Source organism: Schizosaccharomyces cryophilus, assembly GCF_000004155.1.
Source record: "Schizosaccharomyces cryophilus OY26 unplaced genomic scaffold supercont4.2, whole genome shotgun sequence".
NCBI classification, from domain to species: domain Eukaryota; kingdom Fungi; phylum Ascomycota; class Schizosaccharomycetes; order Schizosaccharomycetales; family Schizosaccharomycetaceae; genus Schizosaccharomyces; species Schizosaccharomyces cryophilus.
In genome coordinates this window covers 1,145,041-1,164,129 of record NW_013185625.1, presented here as the reverse complement: position 1 = coordinate 1,164,129, position 19,089 = coordinate 1,145,041, and the positions used below count along the sequence as shown (strand labels likewise).

At 37.8% G+C, this 19,089-nt stretch overlaps 6 protein-coding genes across 6 annotated transcripts; 1 reads left to right on the top strand and 5 right to left on the bottom strand.

Moving 5' to 3' along the window:
• Positions 1-23: 23 nt before the first annotated feature.
• On the bottom strand, positions 24-3,739 carry SPOG_02056 (ubiquitin carboxy terminal hydrolase Ubp2). Its single transcript, XM_013167160.1, has 2 exons — positions 329-3,739; positions 24-278 (listed from the first exon to the last, which is right to left on the bottom strand). The coding sequence occupies exons 1-2, from the start codon at positions 3,635-3,637 to the stop codon at positions 207-209; spliced, it is 3,381 nt and encodes a 1,126-aa protein (XP_013022614.1). The 5' UTR covers positions 3,638-3,739; the 3' UTR covers positions 24-206.
• Positions 3,740-3,761: 22 nt separating this feature from the next.
• SPOG_02055 (RNA-binding protein) lies at positions 3,762-6,253 on the bottom strand. Its single transcript, XM_013167159.1, has 6 exons — positions 6,152-6,253; positions 5,777-6,106; positions 5,543-5,644; positions 5,353-5,451; positions 4,908-5,309; positions 3,762-4,860 (listed from the first exon to the last, which is right to left on the bottom strand). The coding sequence occupies exons 1-6, from the start codon at positions 6,173-6,175 to the stop codon at positions 4,336-4,338; spliced, it is 1,482 nt and encodes a 493-aa protein (XP_013022613.1). The 5' UTR covers positions 6,176-6,253; the 3' UTR covers positions 3,762-4,335.
• Positions 6,254-6,285: 32 nt separating this feature from the next.
• Positions 6,286-9,398, bottom strand: SPOG_02054 (uncharacterized protein). The gene has a single exon (XM_013167158.1). It carries the CDS (start codon positions 9,010-9,012, stop codon positions 6,832-6,834), a length of 2,181 nt encoding a protein of 726 aa, XP_013022612.1. The 5' UTR covers positions 9,013-9,398; the 3' UTR covers positions 6,286-6,831.
• Positions 9,399-9,461: 63 nt separating this feature from the next.
• SPOG_02053 (alpha,alpha-trehalose-phosphate synthase) lies at positions 9,462-11,847 on the bottom strand. Its single transcript, XM_013167157.1, has 2 exons — positions 11,465-11,847; positions 9,462-11,283 (listed from the first exon to the last, which is right to left on the bottom strand). Exons 1-2 carry the CDS (start codon positions 11,670-11,672, stop codon positions 9,956-9,958), a joined length of 1,536 nt encoding a protein of 511 aa, XP_013022611.1. The 5' UTR covers positions 11,673-11,847; the 3' UTR covers positions 9,462-9,955.
• A 365-nt stretch (positions 11,848-12,212) lies between these two features.
• SPOG_02052 (uncharacterized protein) lies at positions 12,213-14,560 on the bottom strand. Its single transcript, XM_013167156.1, has 2 exons — positions 12,337-14,560; positions 12,213-12,275 (listed from the first exon to the last, which is right to left on the bottom strand). Exon 1 carries the CDS (start codon positions 14,192-14,194, stop codon positions 12,665-12,667), a length of 1,530 nt encoding a protein of 509 aa, XP_013022610.1. The 5' UTR covers positions 14,195-14,560; the 3' UTR covers positions 12,213-12,275; positions 12,337-12,664.
• A 159-nt stretch (positions 14,561-14,719) lies between these two features.
• On the top strand, positions 14,720-18,885 carry SPOG_02051 (karyopherin). The gene is made up of 2 exons (XM_013167155.1): positions 14,720-15,001; positions 15,060-18,885. The coding sequence occupies exons 1-2, from the start codon at positions 14,909-14,911 to the stop codon at positions 18,666-18,668; spliced, it is 3,702 nt and encodes a 1,233-aa protein (XP_013022609.1). The 5' UTR covers positions 14,720-14,908; the 3' UTR covers positions 18,669-18,885.
• Positions 18,886-19,089: the final 204 nt, after the last annotated feature.

Here is a 19,089-nt window from a genome sequence, read left to right as displayed (position 1 = left end):
TTTTTTTCATTCAAACTGTTACGCTCATAATGGCTTAACTGGGGACCCAGATTGAAGGATAAGAAACGCTTTTTTATTATTTTTAATTGAAATGTCTAAAGTAGGATTCAATATCATCAGTAAACATAACATATGAAATATCATGCATAAACTCTATAATCCAAAGTTTTGAGTCCAAAATTTTGAAATGACTGCTCACTTTACTTCTAATTTTCACAGGACAGATCTGGGTTGCGAGACAGACACTCAATAAGATGCCTGCAGTCTTTCCTTACGTACTAAATAAATGTTAATACACGCTCTTAGTTTAAACCAGATTTTAACTTACTGTTAGCATATAAGGATTAGCGGTATTTCCCGTAGTGTCTGCAAAAACCTCGTTTTCATCAACCTCTGTAATATATTCGTCATTATATTTTCGAAAAACGTTAGTGTTGAAATCACGCATATATGTCCAATAATGTCCAAAAGTTGCCTGTCCTCGATGAATAAAAACGGCTAAAAGGTCATAACTGTGTTTCATATGGCCATCAAACAAATGCATTCTCTCTTCCTGTAATCGTATTTCTTCCTGTTTCATAGCCTTGAGCTCTACTTTTATTTTTTCAGTCTCTTCCTGAAGAAGTTGAGGCAACTTTTTGCTTATAGGCAATCGTGAGCGTTTTTGATCATCAGCCCAAGCTGAGAGTGTAGTTAATGTATCTACTGAAGATAAAAGTTGTGAATTCGTAGTCATTAGAAATTTTTGACGCTGTTGCAGTTCACCAATTCTTTGTTTCATGTTCCAATATTCATCCAACAATGGAGCCATTTGCCCATTTTCATCTTCCATATAGCGGTCCATATGTAACTCTCTCCCAAATTCGACGTAGGCATTGGATTTAAAGGGTTGACCGGTACTTCGATCAAATTGTACTCGTTGGATTTGTAGCTGCAAAATCATCGGAAGTTCTTTAATACACAAAGATCTTTTAGTAGTTTCATTGCCTAAATCAAGTGTTACCGTCTCAAATACACCATCCAAAACATCATATAAGGTTTGTCTTTCTGTATACAAATCGACAATCAGATGCGAATACAATTCTTCACTTGATCTGGTTCCTTGACTATCATCATGTAATGTTTGCTTGGTTTTACCATAAAATAATCTTCGAATCAAATCTTCATCTGAATTTTTTGATCCTTCGTTATCTTTCGTCGGGCCTAAAGAAACCTCAATTTGAAATAAAACGTGATCAATGCATTCGGCAACATCCTGCTGGCGTCCCAAATCCAGAGATGAATTTATCTCCTCTTCTGATATATCAAAATAAGCTATTTGTGTATCTTGTTCATTGTTAGAAGGCAAATTGACTAAATCCGAAGCGGAAGTCGAGCGACTGCTGTTTGAAGGAGCAGCGGTTTGTTGAGTGTGTTGATGGCTCTCCAAAGATGCATTGCTTAATTCCATTGGGTGAATTACAGATGAGGATGTTGAATTGACTTGTTCCATAGTTAACGGGATTAAAGCCAAATACGCCAACTTTGATGATGGAAGGATAGATGAAGATTTAGTGGTAATAAGCTGCTGAAAGAGAGAACGAAGCTCATAGGTAAATTGTAAAGCGCGTAAAAATTCAATGCGGTTTACGCTACGACCACCAACCTTTTTGACAGCTCCTCTGTCTTTTACCATAGAAATGTCTTTATTATGGTCAATCCCCAAAACTGCATCACGAAGAGGCTTAATGATAAAATAATATTGGAGCAAGGAATTCAAATAACAAAAATTTCCTGTGTTTTCCAATCCTACAGGAACATTTAAATTGGGTGGCTCCTCAGGAACGTCCAGGTTACCATGTTCCAAAAAGTGCATTATCAGTTTTGAATTCCTAGATTTGCCAATGCAATTCAATGCAGACTTCAAGCGGTCTGATAGCTCTGGTTGATCCTCGACCGCAAAGTTATAAACATTAATTAACATATCATCCGAAACGTCACGGTCCTGGACTGCAAGTGTTTCATAAGCGTCGTCAGTGGTCATGAAAGAGTCAGGGATTTGGGGAATATAAGAAGGGTCCTGAGAAGCTAAGAATTCATACAAAACGGAACTATTTCTTTCCTCGGCAATGCATTTTACCGCCTCTATTGCTTTTAAAGAATCGTCCTCAAATTTGACCAATGCAACAGAAGCGACCATACCGTCCTCAGTATCTGGAGTAATTCCAAGCCAAGTACAAGCCTCGTCGATACTATAAAATATTCGGTGTGTAGAACGAAGATATTCCAAAAGTCCTTTACTGTTTCTAGCATAAGCAATTGTTTCCAGATTCTCGCGCTGAACTCGTATCGATTCAGGATGCTTTTCTATGAACTTCAGAAACGTGTTTAATATATCCTCATCCGTATATTTGAAATTATGGGCTAAAGCAGAAACTTCTGTGACTAAAGATAGAGAAGAATAAGCTGCTTGTATAGTGTCACTAGAAACAAGACCAATGTTTCTATCCGATTGAAGTTGATCCTTCAGCGCTGCAGTTTTTCTGAGATTATAAATATGTGCGAGAGCATCTACATAAATCCTTGCATTATCCGGGTCATTCTCTTTTTGTTTGTTATAAAAAAAACAAACTAAATCATCAGGGTAATCATTCGTAACACCAAGCGCAATAAAAGCAGGGTCATCGGGCAAAGAAGCACTGTTTTGATGGAAGATTGAAGTGTACATGGGAGCAACACTGTTATAAGCGGGAACATGTAAAGCAGAAATTAAATAAGGACGGGCTAATTTTGCGGATGCATTTGGACTAGGGACGAGAGGATCCTTTAATCCATCTCGATAGTTATTTGCCAATATAATGAGCTCATTTCGAGCTAACGTTAAATTTATTTTTTGCTCATTAGTTAAAGGTTCGTTTGCAATGCTTGGAACGAAATTTACGTTTTCAGAATTAAAGTGAAATGATAAAAGGTTCATAAGTTTTTTAATATGAGGTCCTTTTCCAACGTGCTTCTCAAAAGTACCTTCCGGAGCAGCACTGATAGTACGATGATCATTATTGAATAACACATTGCGAAGAAACAGCTCCAGAGAAGCAAATGTTGTATAGAGGGAAGGATGCGAAGATCGAGGTGACTGTTGTTGAGAAGCCGATTTTTTTGCAATTAAAGAAGCAAAGGAAGGACGTCGAGAGTCTATGATGTCTTTAATACATGAAGCATCCAAATAACTGTCTCTCCATTCAACTTTCACGCTTATTTTTCCATCTTCAGACTTCCACTGCACAGCAGAGCATACTGATGAATTAGGAGTGTTCTCAACATGTTCATTAAGCAGTTCTGTTTCCTCCATCATACAGAATGCGATTATTTTCTCTGGTGGGGTAAAATCCACCCCAGGTTCCTTTATTAATGGAAAACCGTTTTCTTTTTGTATTTGTACGTGCATATGCTTTCGGGTTTTCTGGCAAACGCACCAGAAGTCATAAGGATTTTGCTCAACGGAATCAACAGAAGCGAAGTGCAATTGCCAATGATATTTAGCATTATGAGAGCTCCAAGGGTTATTCCAATCTTTAGAAGATCCGTCAAAGACGTCTAAATCTTGTATTAATCGGTTAGGGCTCTTCCTAATTTTAAGACCCTGCATATCAGCCATTCGATGAATATCAAATATTCAGGTATTTACCGATACAAAATGAGATAGTTTATGCAAGAAATAAGGGAGATATTGAAGAGAAAAGAAAGAACTAAATATTGTGGAATTGGAAGATACACAGAGGGTCAACTGCATCATCTGCAATAGGGCATGATAAGATTATATTAAAAAGAAACATAATATTAAAGAAGCTTGGAGTATATTATATAAATAACGTTAAATCTAATATAGCAAAAAGCGTTGAAAGCATAAATTAACATCATATATATATTAGTAAACAAAAAAGCAAGAGGAAACGAAGAACGCAAGAAGAGGATGAAAGATTCGGTCTGTACTTTGAGACAAGAGAATTCGTTACGGGAGAAAGCATAACTTATTCTTTACAAAAACTCCAAGAAGAAAGGAAGAAACAAGAAGATTATCATATGCAAGTCCCAAAAAGGCGTTTGAGGAAACTGCAATGAGAAGCTTAAAGCCTTTTTTTACTAAGAACAAATAAATTTTTAAGCGACAGAACAAAAAGAAGTTATAATGAAAATTCTTCGAATAAGGTTATTCAACACGCTAACTTTGATAGCAGGTATTATCGTAGAAGACCAATAGTTCGGACGCTGCTCTAGACAAGATATATTAATTCTAAAGAAACCGTCAAATAACGAATCATTAAAACACAGCGCTAAAATTCCTGCCGAACATGATTACGATTCACCGTTTGTTCGAAGGGAAGAAAGCAATTCAAAAGCTCTCGCTGCTTCAGTGGAAGCATTAGGTGATGAATCTTGCTGAGAGTTATCTACCATATCATTAACAACTGGCGTTGTGGGTACACTTGGTGACAGGCTAGGAGTAGCCATGGGAAGCGGTACATAGCTGAGCATAGGACTGGCAAACGATTGTGAAGCCATAGGAGAATTAGATGTTGAAATAGGGATGATGGGAGAAGGGTAAGCCATCGGAGCCGTCGTAAGGGTAGGAATCATACTTGGTAATAGAGGGTTTTTCGGCTGACCGTAACGAACATAAGAAACTTGTAAATGTCTTCCACCAAATTGATAACCGTTTAAATATTCAATGGCATCACCAGCTTGCTGCTCTTTCTCATATTGTACAACACCGTAGCCCCTGGAACGACCATTCGATTCATAAGCAATTTTCGCTTGCACTACATTGCCAACGTTTCCAAAAAGGTTAAACAAATCTTGATTAACGGCGGCCCACGGTATCTAAATCAGTTAGCATTCGCGCCATAGAGCAAAATATAAAAACATACATTACCAACGTGGATGCGATTTGATGGGGCACCGTGTGAGAAGGCATTATCTACAAACTCATCAAATGCAGCTGGTACACCTACCATTGCTGGCATATACATCGGACTACTCATCATAGAGGAAGCATCATGCGAATAACTAGGGAATCCAACGCCAGGAACAGTGTATGAATTGTTTCTATGCTTGGCAAAGCGATCCAATCGCACTTCGAGTGTGCGACCCATGTAATCAGTGTTGTTTAGCGATTTTATAGCATCGTGTGCATCTTTCGAGGAGCTCATTAAAACAATTCCTATACCACGGGAACGACCGTCCCGGTTCATTTGCACGTCGGCACGAACAACAGTGCCAACTTGTCGAAACAAGTCTTTCAGATCTTGCCAACGGACAGAATAGGGAAGCTGTATTCGTTTAGCATAAGCAAACAAATCCTTTCAAACATACATTTCCTACAAATAACTGTCGTTCTGTATCATTTTCTCGATCAAACATGTGTCCATGAGGCAAAATACGAGAACCAAATTTGGGTTCCTGTTCACGATCCTGATGCGAGTTAGCAATCAAAAATGATAGCTACATATTCCATCAACAAAAAAATGTCAATCTGTGCTTGCTGATAATAATAAGTACGTACTTCTCGGACATAAATGAGGCGACCCATAAACTTTTGGTTGCTAAGTGTTTCCACTGCTCTTTGTGCTTCTTCACTAGTCGAATATTCTATGATACCACAACCCTTAATTCGTCAGCTACCTATGTACTCCCATTAACGATGTTCCAAAGCAATGACAATAAACACTGGATATCCTAGACAGCAATACTCATCGATAGTATACCGTCATTGCTCACAACGTTGTATGAAACGTACCTTGGAAAGACCATTCGGTAGATTGAGGATCTCGGCATACAATACGTGACCTGCCTGTTTCATAAAATCCTTCAATTCATACCATCGGACTTGAAAAGAAAGATTTCCCACGTATACACGGCGTTCCTGCCGACTGTTTTGCTTGACAGTCACCATATAGGGATCTTTCAAAGGAAATCCTTCTTCGTGATAGCTCCCTCGTTTTCGCATCCCGCTGACATCTTCGGAGCTTCTTGGAGACATGGATCTTTCATGGTAAGTTGCCGGCAATGCCGTATCCTGGAGATATGATGGATCTGATGGGCCCAAATTACCCGGAGTTACATCGGTCTAACTTTGTTAGTATTTGTCTATATAGCTCTTAACATCACTTACCCATTCCATTTGTCCAGGCATCATTTATTTGTTGGTGAAAGGCATAAATATTCAGTCCATATGAGGAATCATTTCCAAGCTTATCACAATGCTAAAAAATACCTTATTGGGATTAATGGAGTAAGCTACTCTTCTACCGTGTTAATAATAGTAATAGTATTGTATAAACTCATTATTATAATATTGCTTCATTTTCGTAGTATAGAAGAAAACACATCCTTCTTATGATATACACAATTGCATGGAAAGCCATTTGCAACCCAAAGAAGAATCCATATACTAGAATAAATTAAAAAGTCTAAATAAATAATTTCGTTATTCCTGGTCTGTTATACGAAAAAATTAACGAGTCAATGGCAGGCATTCATACTGTCATCGTCATCGATGAAGACACATGAAGGAACAATATACCATTTCAATAGTAGCAAAAGGAAATATAAGCCATAGAGAAATGTACATAATCAGTGTAAGTCCTTAAACTCAACAACAGACCTACCGAATAAAAAGAATAAGATAGTTCTTTTGCACTAGTTATCGCATTCATAAATATAGGCTCATAATTTTATCTTTGCTTTAGTGATATAGTAGAAAATAATTAAGGCATAGGAAGCATTAGTTTCAATATTAATAGAAACACCAGCATTATTAGATTCTTGAAACTCTGTTCATATATATACAGACTATGCTTGTTGTCCAAATTCTGTATTCCACCGATCATATCGCTCTAATCCCTCCAAATTCACACTAGGCCTAATTACTTTTAGACTCTGCAGGAAGTCTTGTAGGTTCATTGGACGAATCAATTCCATCTTCGTAAATAGCAGTGATTCTCCTAAAGCACGCAATGGACCCATAGCTGCGTCTTTCGCCAGAGCTGTCAAATCAGACCCAGAGTAATATTTGGTAAGTTGAACAATACTTTCTATGTCATCATCCGTTAAGGAATGCTTTTGATGTTGTAAAAGATTCTTTATATGAACTCGGCGTCCCGTATCATCAGGTAAAGGAATGTAAGTCCGACGAACGAATCGACGACGAGCAGCCTCGTCAATTGACCATGGTAAGTTCGTGGCAGCGAGTACTAGAACTCTGGGCTGGTCGGCCGACTCTCTGGAAGCAGCAGCTCTTGCAAGTGAAGACCATTGAATTAAGAATTCCGTTTTGATCCGTCTTGAGCTCTCATGTTCGTTTCCATCAGCGCTTCTGGCTGACAATAATGAATCAATTTCATCTACAAAGATGATACTAGGCGACAGTTTTTTCGCTAATGTGAATAACGCTCGAACCAATTTTTCTGATTCTCCCAGAAATTTGGATGTCAGACTTGATGCCGAGATTGAGAAGAAGGTAGATTTTGATTCTGTCGCTACCGCACGAGCTAACATTGTTTTTCCAGTTCCTGGAGGACCGAAAAGAAGCATACCACGAGCTGGCTCTCGAAGACCCTGAAATAAATCTGGTCGCAAAAAAGGGTATACAACCGCCTCCTTCAAGGATTCCTTCGCCGAACCTAATCCAGCTATGTCATCCCAAAGTACTTCATCTCCCTTGACAACGATTTCTCTCAGAATATTCCTTCCTAACTCCTCGTCAATTTCTGGACAATCTTGAAGTACTTGCTCTTCCCGACTCTTCAGAGTACTTATTTCTGTAAATGGATTAAAACTTGCATTGCCAACCTTTTCTGTACCAGAAGAAAGCTCCCAATCGTCATTCACACTACGGGAAGACGCAGTATCATTTACGGATGACAGCGAAAGCTCAGATGGAGATAATAAATGTCTTAGAAAGGGATTATTGGAGTTGGTTGGACGCAAAAAAGAAGAAGATGATGATGATACACGAAATTCAGGGATTTCAAGGGAAGCAGGTTCCGTTTTTGTTAGCGTATTTGAGATGGAACTTGAAGAGGAAAATTGGGAAGGCATTCCTGTAATAGAACCTGGAGGAGATGGAGATTTACGAAAATTCTTTGGAATCACATTTGTTAAAGTCTCTGAGGGATTTAGCTTTGGAACACTGGTTCTACGCTTCATATCGATTGACGGAGAAGTAAAACGAGAAGACTGCTGCGGACGCATACTTTCAAAAGAGCGTGCTTGAGGATAAGCATGGTAAGCTTCAGTTTGAGGATTATGTGATTTATAAGCAGCACTCGAAGCGATGTAGGCAGGTGGTAATGGATGATCTTTCTGCTTGGAAGGAGAAAATAGCCCCCAAGCAAGTAAGGCGGCTTTATTCGCATTCGTCCGTCGCGATTCTTCAGATGGAGGGTTTATAGGATTGGTAGTTTTGGGTGACGTAAGGAATTTGCTTCCAAATAAAGCGTTTTTAATCTTCGAGGATTTTGAAGCTTTCGGTGCTTTATTACCCTCTGTTTCTGAAGGAATTGGACGTAATGATGTACGGTGCGCTGAAACTGAAGGAGCGATTGACGTTTGACTAGAGGAACTAGCACTGCTGGACTGTTCGGTCCCTGCAGACGAATCTCGTCTCTCCTGACTAGCCGTAGCCCGATGCTTCGCCGGCTTTTCTTCTTCCTTGTATGGTGAATAAGTACTGAATTGAGGCTTTTTAAGTTGTTGGAGTGCAGCTTCTTGCAGCACAACCTCGTTTCTTAATTGATCAACTTGCGTCGTTAGCTGTTCCAACATGCATATAAGTGCTTCGGCGTACTGTCGTTCTTCTGGATTGAGGACTTCCAAATTCTCTTTAGAAAATAGAAAGCTAGGATTATCAAGTATATTTTTTTTGGCTTTTTCAAACATCACAATTGCTTCCACATAATCTGAAGATTGTTGCTTGTGCAATGCTACCTTTGCATAGGATTGAGTTGCATTGTAACATTGTTCTAAGCTCATTTTTTAGCATTCTCTTCTCCTACCCTTACAACAAACCAGATGAATCAACCGCAAGGAATGATTACTATACACAGTAATTCTTAACCAGAACAAGAAATCTTAATGATCAAAGCAAACAATATAAAAGCGCAGATTCAGACGACTTGTACAAAATTCAGTATATGTGAAAATACTTTCTCAAAGTGAAATTCAGGAATTCTAAAACCCAGTCGTATTATTCAGGAAAAATACAAAAATTAAAAAGGTGGTTATGACTAAATTAGTGGAATATACTCCAAGGGACGTGGTCTTTTGAAGTTTCTACTCAACCTTCGCATCAAAACTCAGACCTACCTTATGATGGTACTATGACGCAGAAAAAACAGTTTTTTCCTCATGGCTTTGTGAACACATTGTAAAGGAAGAGATACGCAAATTTCCAAATACAAAAAAAAAAAAATTAATATAAAATAAAAAACGATTAAGTTAAAAAAATAACAGGAATACGGTGAATGAATAATATGAAACCGATTTACCTAAACCGAACTTGTCTATGCCAAAACTAGATGTAGTAAATTTAGTGTATTCATTTTTTTGCGACTACAAGAGTGTCCATGTTCATAATATCTTCATAAACTTTTGCAAATAATAAGTTAAACGTAAATAATTTTACTCGAAAAGATTTATCAATTGGCAAAAATCATATGTATATATAATCAACCCAACCATAAACACAAGAAAAGAAAAGGGGAATGTCGAAAAAGTTCTGAAGTCTGGCTTAGTGAAAGTAATAAAAAAATCCAAAGATAACGTTAACATCAACCATAAACCTTCATACACAAACACAACGTACATGTATGTAAAGGAATGCGCGCCTTTCGTAACAAAAAATTTAGAAAGTAAACAAGTTAGCAGATAGCGAACCAAACGCTACTGAACTTGCCTACATTCCAACTCTACCAACTTAATCGTTGGACATAGAAAGGATTTGCGCAGATTTCGTCTTTAGGACAGGGGTTGGTCTCTTGGGGTGGCTGTAATGTTGAATGCGTTGTAATTCACCAACAAAGCTTTGACCCCAGAATTGACTAGTGTATTTGCTGACGTAGCGATACAGTTTTTGTTGGTTTGCATCTCTTTGATTATCTGGCAAGGTTAATGCTTCGTGAATGGCATTCGCTAGCTCCTCCGTATTCCAAGGGTTAATTACAATACTTCCATTTAGGGATTGAGCTGCACCAGCAAACTCACTGAGAATTAAAGCGCCATGACGTTGTTGTTGAGTACAAATATATTCGTATGAAACTAAGTTCATACCGTCACGAGTAGACGTGATCAAACATACATCCGAAATGTTGTACAGAGCGACCAATTCGTCAAACCGAACGCTCTTATGCAAAAAGTGGATTGGGGTATATTCTATGGTTCCAAAACGACCATTAATGCGTCCAACGAGTTCGTTGACAACTGCTCGTAAATTTTGATATTCTTCAACATCTTGACGAGAAGGTACTGCAACTTGGACCAAAACGACTTTGCCAACCCATTCAGGATATTGTTCTAAGAAGACTTCAAAAGCATGGAATTTTTGAGGAACACCTTTAATATAATCAAGACGGTCTACTCCAACAATGACTTTGACTCCTTGTAGACGACGTTCTATGGTAGAGATCCGCTCCTGAACGGTATCAGATCGTAAGGCATCTCCAAACTTTTCGGGATCAATGCCAATGGGGAAGGTTCCGACGCTTACCATTTGACCATTGTACTCAACACCGTTTGGCAAAGTGTTCAGTCCAAGGATTCGAGAGCAAGCGGAAAGGAAATGACGAGCATAATCATAGGTATGGAAACCAACCAAATCGCAATTCAGGACACCCTCAAGAATCTCATTGCGAACGGGTAAAACACGGTAAATTTCACTACTTGGGAATGGAGTATGTAGAAACCAACCAATTTTGATATCTTTCAGCTTATTTCCAATTAATTCACGTAATAATTGAGGTAACATCATAAGGTGATAGTCTTGGACCCAGATCAGATCACCATCGCGCAAGTTTTTAACGATGGCTTCAGCAAAAGCCATATTGGCTTTTTTATAAGCCTCCCAGTTTTCCTCGTCAAAACTAATTTCACCAGGGTGGTAGTGAAACAAAGGCCACAAAATGCTGTTACTAAAACCATTGTAGTGACGGTCAGCAAGTTCATCATCCAAGAAAACGGGAATTGCACTGCACTCGTCTCTCAGACGATCGACGATCATGGGCTTTTCGTCCTCAGGGATTTCCTGTCCTATACACATTGTGTTAGTTATTGCTTAAGAAGATCCATAATGAAAACACAAGAAAAGGAAAACAAGTTTGGACTCGAGTAAAACGTATAGGCCTTTCAAACCTGATTAACTAAACAGCAACGTTTTCCTATCCATTTTCTCCATAATTGCCTTTTCTTGGAATACTGCTTCATGACATACCACACCATCCTAACCATTGAAATGTCATTAGTTTTTTCAGACCACTTAGGGCGCTGACCAGACCACCTGAAGACATGCTAAAGTCATAAGTTCCATTTTCTTTACGCTTAATGGTAATCGGTAAACGGTTGGAGACGACAATTAAACGTCGAGTTTCGGTATTCATGTCTTCCGCAGAAGTTTTTGCTAATGTTTCCAAATTCGACATAATTGAAGTCCTTGCTCTTTTATAAATAAAGTATCGTAAAACTGAAATAGATAACGTTAATTTCCCTTGGAAAATAAAAGTTTTGTGGTTTGGGAGTTTGTAAACGGTAAGTGTTGTTAGTAGTTATTATATGCAATTCGTTTTCCAGAAAATGCGTAAGAGGGGTATGATGCTATATGCATTAGAGGGGAACAAATATCAATTACCAAAAATCTTTAAGTTAATTTTATTCAATTTTTTCTTTTATTTTTTTTCTTTTCATTTCTAATTTTTATTTTGAACGCCTGATAAAAAAATTATACCCGACTAATTTTTGTACGATATGGAAATTAGAAGAAGCACTGAATAGTATGATATACGGAAGAGGGAAAGACATACAATGTAAAATATTCATGACAAGAGGAGGACAAATAATAAACGTATAGAGCCATTCGCTACTGCTTCACTTTTTTCTAGATGTACATTTATGCAGTATAATTCGGTTTCTATGGAACCAAACAAGATAACAAGACATGGAATGTATAATTTTGGAATCCATAGTAAAGTATATTAGTTCATCACGAAAATTGTAGAATATAGGGTAGCAATTCATAATTCATGCAGCTACAGAGACGAACATCTAGGTTAATGGATCTATGTCAAAGCAAAGAAAAAAAAGACTTACACTCAACATCTTCTTCACTACACAGAGCACATCTATCGATACGACATTCAATAATATTTTCTCAAAAGTTGACAATATATTTTGTTAAAAATACCAAAGTTACAATGTTCGGTAACGATCTTTAGTATGACGTAGATGTAAACAAACCGAAGTCGTAAACAGCGAAATACAAGAAAAGATTCCAGAAAAGTAAGTAGCTTTCTTCATAGTGGATGCCAACCTATGCCGTTTATGCAGAAAAAAAAGGAAATCATAAACAAAAAGACATTATATTATGAACATAAATAACGAAAAAGAAGGATATTTTTACAACTTAATGACAGATACGCTAAAAATCAACGACATATTCCCATCGTCCTTCTGCCAGTCCTCTTGCTGTGTCGTCTAATAAAACATCGCGTCGACTTCGCACATACACTGTTCGATCCAGAACCTTTTGCTTATAGGAAGAAAGCATCTTGTCTAAAGTCGGACTTTCACATAACTCACTTAAATTCTCTACAGCAAGCTCTAGATCACGCTGATTATCTTCAAAAATCTCAGTTTGGTTGTTTCTCACAAGAAAATAAGCAAAAGCGTACGTCCATTTTAGCGTCTGCCGACAATCGAACAAGGTATCTACAGCGTTTTTCAGAAATTGTACCTCCACCCACGATAAATTAGAATCAACCTGCATCTGGGTCATACGTTGATAAGTTTTGTCATATAACTGATGATCGAGTTTAGCAGACTGCTCATGATTTGCAAAGCGATTGTAATAATGCAGGTAGCGCTCTAGAGATGCTCGCGACCGAGTTTGCGCGTCTCTGGCATTCGACCCACTTTTTTCCTCATAGCGGTTACATGAATACCAATTCGTGCCATGTTCGCTCCATGGACCCAAACAAACCCAACAGTATTCATATTTGCATTTTTTACACGTCATATGATTGCAGCCTCCATTTTTCTCAATTGTGGTAGAGCATTTGGGACATTCTTTTGTGTTGGCGTGGATCCAATTTGCCGTCTCTGAGTCATCTTGACATTTTTGTAACCAGACCTTCACGAGTGGGCATATGGCAGGCTGATGATTATCACGACCACAGCCAAAGCAAAATTGTTTTCCACAAAGACATGTTACCGTCGGGACAACCGAGTTTAAGCTACTTTGGGAAACATGACATTCAATGGCATAAGGACAATCGGGAGCAGGGCACCAACGAAACATATCGCTATCGTCAACAAAAGATCGATCCAGCAACCGAGAAAATTGATAGTGAAATTTTTCATCTAAAAGGTTTAAAATCGACTGCTGCGAAATTATCTGACTACATCCTTCTTCAGGACATTGAATCATAGTTTCTCCTTCTTGAATTCTCGACACAAGATAATGTTGATAACAAGAAAGACAGAAATCATGGTTGCAATCCGCACTGAAAAAGGGAAGCAAGCCCTCATCGAAACAAATAGAACATGTACCTTCCTTTTCTGCAACTTCATGCTTTTTTTCATCACTTTGTTGAACACCAGCCTTATGAAGCGTTCGCTCAGGGTCATCGACATACATTTCTAACAACTTTTCTCGATTCCATTTGAAATAGCGATACAAACCCAATGCTTGCTCTCTTGTCAAAGTGATAATGGACGTCAATTGCTCTATTTTTTCATTTTGCCAGACCCTAAGATCTTTAGGACTAAGCACTTTGTAGTCTACATCGTATGCTTTCCGTCGTTTCTTTTCAACCGTAAATCCATAGTCATCGATAACAACATTATCAGCATCAAATTCTTCCTCTAAATCCGAGTTTTCGAACACCTCGTCATCAAAGTCTTCTTCTTCTTGAAAAAATCCTTCGTCTTCTTCATATGCATCAGACATGATATTCTACGACAATGCCTTTATCTGTCACAAAGTTACTTTCTCTTCGTTAATATCCTCGTAGACAGTCAAAACAATCCAATTCCAGTTTAAAACTTCCAATTTAGGATGAAAATCGAATTCTCTCTCTTAAGCTTTTATAAGAATACAGTACTGAATGGGTTCAATGTGAATGAAACCAAAAGTTAACCTGGGTAACCTACGGACTTTTGGCGTGTTCAAGGCGAAATCCCAAGCTTTTCACAAGTCAAATTCGTTTGAGCAAAAGAAGACACGAAAATAATCTGTAGAAATAAAGAAATCGACGTATTTACTGGTAGCCACAATACGCTATAAGAGACCAAAGTGTTATTTGCAGAGGAAGAGTTTGGTGGTTATCATAAATGTAAGCGAGTATTTTCTTAAACCTATTTTACGTAATAATAATTAACTTACGCTAAATGTTTTTGGGGGCTTGGTAGACTACACTATTTGATTAAGTACCAGTAGGTGAGCAGGCAAGCTACGCTTACTTGGAAACCTCCAGACACGGTAAAGGAAAGGATTAGCACCTATTGACTCAAAAATAGAAGTAAAACATATAATTTATTGTTAATATTGATAAAGAAAGAAGCTTTAACTTTTAACATACTGGCTAAAAGAAGCTGCTTTTACAATTAAGGCATAGTAAACAAACGTGGCTGAACGGATCATTGGTTTCGTAACATACTATTGATGGACGAAAGCAATTTATACAGCGTTTTAGAAGCATTAAATGTTGTTCACGCGCCTGAATCTAGTCGAGAAGCTCGATTTGAGGCTCAAGGGGTAAGTGGAAGCTTCTTTTCATCAATTGTAGCTATTGGACTTACTAACATGACAATAGTTACTAGATAATCTGAAAGAGTCTTTCGATAACAGTGGCTCAGGTTTCCAATTACTCAATCTAAATGGTGAAGTTATAAAAGCTCGAGGGTACAAAATTGATATTCATGTGATCCGACATTTTGCATTGAGCCTTTTCGAAGCAAGCATTAATAGTAACTGGAAGAATTATGATGATCAAACGAAGCATTCTCTAATTTCATTCCTTTGTGCCTTTTCTTTGCAAAACTCAGATGCTCTCTCCGTTTATTATGTTCGTAACAAGCTTGCTTCTGTCTTTATAGAAATAGTGAAACGAGATTGGTATAGTCATGTTTGGAGAGAAGATTTTGATTTATTTTTGCAATCCCTCTGGGGTATGAACGTGGAGCATCGCCAACTTTCTTCTTTCATATTACGTGGCATCATGGAGGATTTATATCAGTATGATGACCCTGTCGCATCCCTTCGCTCTCATGTTCTGTTTAATGCGTTAATCAGTGTTTTATCCTCTTCTCGCACTCTTCACAAGTTATATCCATCCGGTCTCCCTTATTCTGTATCTATTCCCGAAAATAACGAAGGATGGTTGAACCGTTGGTCATCGACACTTGAAAGTGAAACCGATGCACTAGAAAGTCTGAAATGCTTCAAAAGTTGTCTTTCTTGGGTTGCCACGGATTCCATCATTGAAGCCAATATTGTGCCCCGGATTTGCAACATTTTAGTTAATGGACCTCTTCAATTGAAAACGCATGCTATTGATTGTATATATATATGTGTTACTAGAAGCATGGAAATTGACGATCCTCTTTGGGCTACAGTAGAAGAATTGCTTTCGTCTGAGGGCCTATATACTCTTCATCAAGTATATTCAAACATATCTCAGTCGATACAAATTGATGACTTATCTTCTTCTTCTGGTGAATACATCTTGCTTAAGAAACTTGCCGAAACCATCGTTGCTCTTGGACAATACAACTATTTGGATTCTAGTCGTCGAAAAGCTATTAACCTGGACTTCTTAGACACTTACTCTGCTTTGATCCTTGAAATTATGAGGCATCCGAGCTTATTAATTAGTGCCATTTCTCAACACTTTTGGGTCTTAGCTTTAAGGGATCCTTTAATATCGAAACACGATAAATTCCAACAAGTTTACCCTCAGCTACTCAGTATCGCTTCAGAACGATTACTTCGTTTCGAAGATGCTGTGGTTGATATGATTCCTAAGTCACCTATAGCTATATTTCTAGCTGAAGACGTTGAGGGAGTTGCTGCTGTGCATTCTTTTTGTGGTAATTATCGAAGATTTATGTTTGATATTGTTCGTCTCACAGTTTCCATAAAGCCATTAGAATCTCTGAGCTGGGTTCAAAATAATTTTCAAAATATATTGATGAACAATATTAACCAGATTCAATCCGAAATGGCTTTTTCATCGAAAACAACTCCTCTTTATTTGATTATGGATGTTGGATTTTCAACCATAGAAGCTTCACTTCATGGAATCACACGCTGGAATGAAAATGTAACTGATAGTTCAACCTATGAACTTATTTTACAAAGCTTGTTCTTATGGTGCAAACAATTAGTTGAGATCGAGTTTAAGGATCCTATGCTTATAACCCGACTTATTAGTGTTTTAGTTTTGTTCACATCAATTTTGGCTCGTGAAAATACAAATCTGCTTGGAGTTGTTTTGGAGAAAATCATTTCTGCAGTTACTTACAATAACTCACCCTCCTTGTACGGATTTTCTGATCTTCAGAAAGTCAATGAAATGCGAAGTAGGTGTTGCTTTGAATTAGTCAGACTTGGAGAATTAATGCCAAATCCATTGATGAATATATTTGATCAGCTACAGAGCACTATTGACCAACTTGGCACGTTTACGACTCTTAGCGGTTCAGAAATTGTGATGTTGAAAACATTTTTATTTGTAATTTCTCAATTCTCCGATATCAATCATACTCTCAAAAATGAGTTTTTCGAAAAGTTGGTAGGTCCTGTTGTCTCCACCTGGCTCGATGCGCAACCTCCTGTAAGTACTCCGGTGGAATTTTTAAACCACGTGAAACTGCCTCAAATGTCCGAATATCTGTTTGCAAAATATCCCTATAATGCGGATTATACGAAGTTTGAGCTGGATGCAGATGCATCTTCTTTTCAAACGGATTTGGAAGACAGCCGGAAATGGTTATGGCCCATTAAATGTTTAGGTAGGTTCTGTGAAGCTACGTACAGCAATAGACGGATACATCCTTCTGAATTTGATGAACAAAAAACTTTATGGTTGGTGATCCTTCCGAACATCGTTCCTGGATTATTAAAATTAATTGAGCAATTGCACTGCTGCTACGATCCCTCTTTTATCTCCTCGTTAGGAACACGTAATTCTACGATACTCCAAAAAAGTATAGTTGAACGATTTTGGCTTCATGGTGTTAGCCAAATTTCCAAGCATCAATTCCTGGAAGAATCATATAAAATGGATGTTTCTGCAAACAAGCTAATACATTCCTTTGGACATTTCTTGCGCCGACTGAGAGAGTATTGTTATGGTGCAATCGCTTCCTTCATGAGACTTGGGGAACCATTCTTCGCAATCCCTGGTTTATCAACCGCTTTCCTTACTTCATTTTTTAACCATGCTTCTGGTTTGAGTCTTCACCAATGGACATCTGTTGTCAATGTTATTATCAAACCATACTGTCTGCATTGTCCCCCTGAGCTCCGTGATGATTGTTTATTACCGCTTCTTCCTCCGTTGCTTTCTGAATTGGATCGGAAATTGGTGAATGAATGGCGAAGTATAACCGAGAGAGGACTTCTTGTTGAAGAAGATACTGAGGAAACAGAAGATCTTTCGGAAGAAATGATTGAAGAATCTTTACTTCGTCATCTTACATATGCTACAGCGAAGCTGATTACGGAAACGTTTTTACAAATTACACCTACACAATCTCGTTCAACGATCACTTCAGACTTCGTGGAGAAAGAGTCATCGACCAGTGGATCTTCCAAGCTATCTGATTATGTATTGGATAATGCGATCATCTGTGAACCCCTTCTAAGCACACTTTGCCATTTGCTAGTTATCCATGATTCGAGAACAGTTACGCTTGTTGTGAATGCTTTCATAGCTATTGTTCCTTTACTGGTCTCAGAGCGTACCCATTCGATAGTCCGAGAATTCGTTTGTCAAAAAGTGTTTCAAACTATTATAATGGCTATCAATGATTCTTACTTTGAGCAATTGCAGTCTGACTTTATCCGTCTGGCTTGTATAATTCTTTCTTACTCTCAAGGAATTACAGACTCATCCTTTAGAGTCTTGGCAAGTATTCCAGCTTTGGCATCACAGGAAAATTTGTTAAGTACATTCGCGAATAGATTCCGCGAAGCATCTACGTTGAAAATCCAGAAAGCATTACTTATGAGATTACTTAATTCCGGACGAATTGTACCGAGAACTGATAGAAGAGCTATGAACTCAGCTGTGCTTGATGTGAGCGCTAAAGAAATGTTGAAACGATTCGAAAAAAGTGTTAGTCTACAAGATGATACAAACAAGGGTGATATTCTTTCGAAAGATGAGGATACTGGGTTGGCTAATCTCTTTGGTTAATAAAAGAAAGGAAATTAAATAATAATTGCCTTTAACATGGTTATCTAAATGTACATTGTTAAAGCAATTGGATATGATGAACACCCGAAGCTTCTTTGGATGTAATCTAATGTGATATGTTGCGATGGTTAAAAACTCATATTTTTATAATCATTTTATTTAGTTTATTTTTAGTTGCTATACCTATGGAAATACTAGTAACGAATAAAAATACTACGATTATCCAATATTGAACGAATTAAAATGTCTTCATTTGAGTAAGCACTCCAGATCGAATACTAGTAAACAAACGCAGACATTTTGTATATATATGCATAACTGATTTCTTTCATTCTATGAAGATAGGAAAGTATAGAATACTTGCATCTTTGTATGTTTTTTTTCCAATGAAACTTGTTTAGAAAAAAAAGTAAAGAAAAAT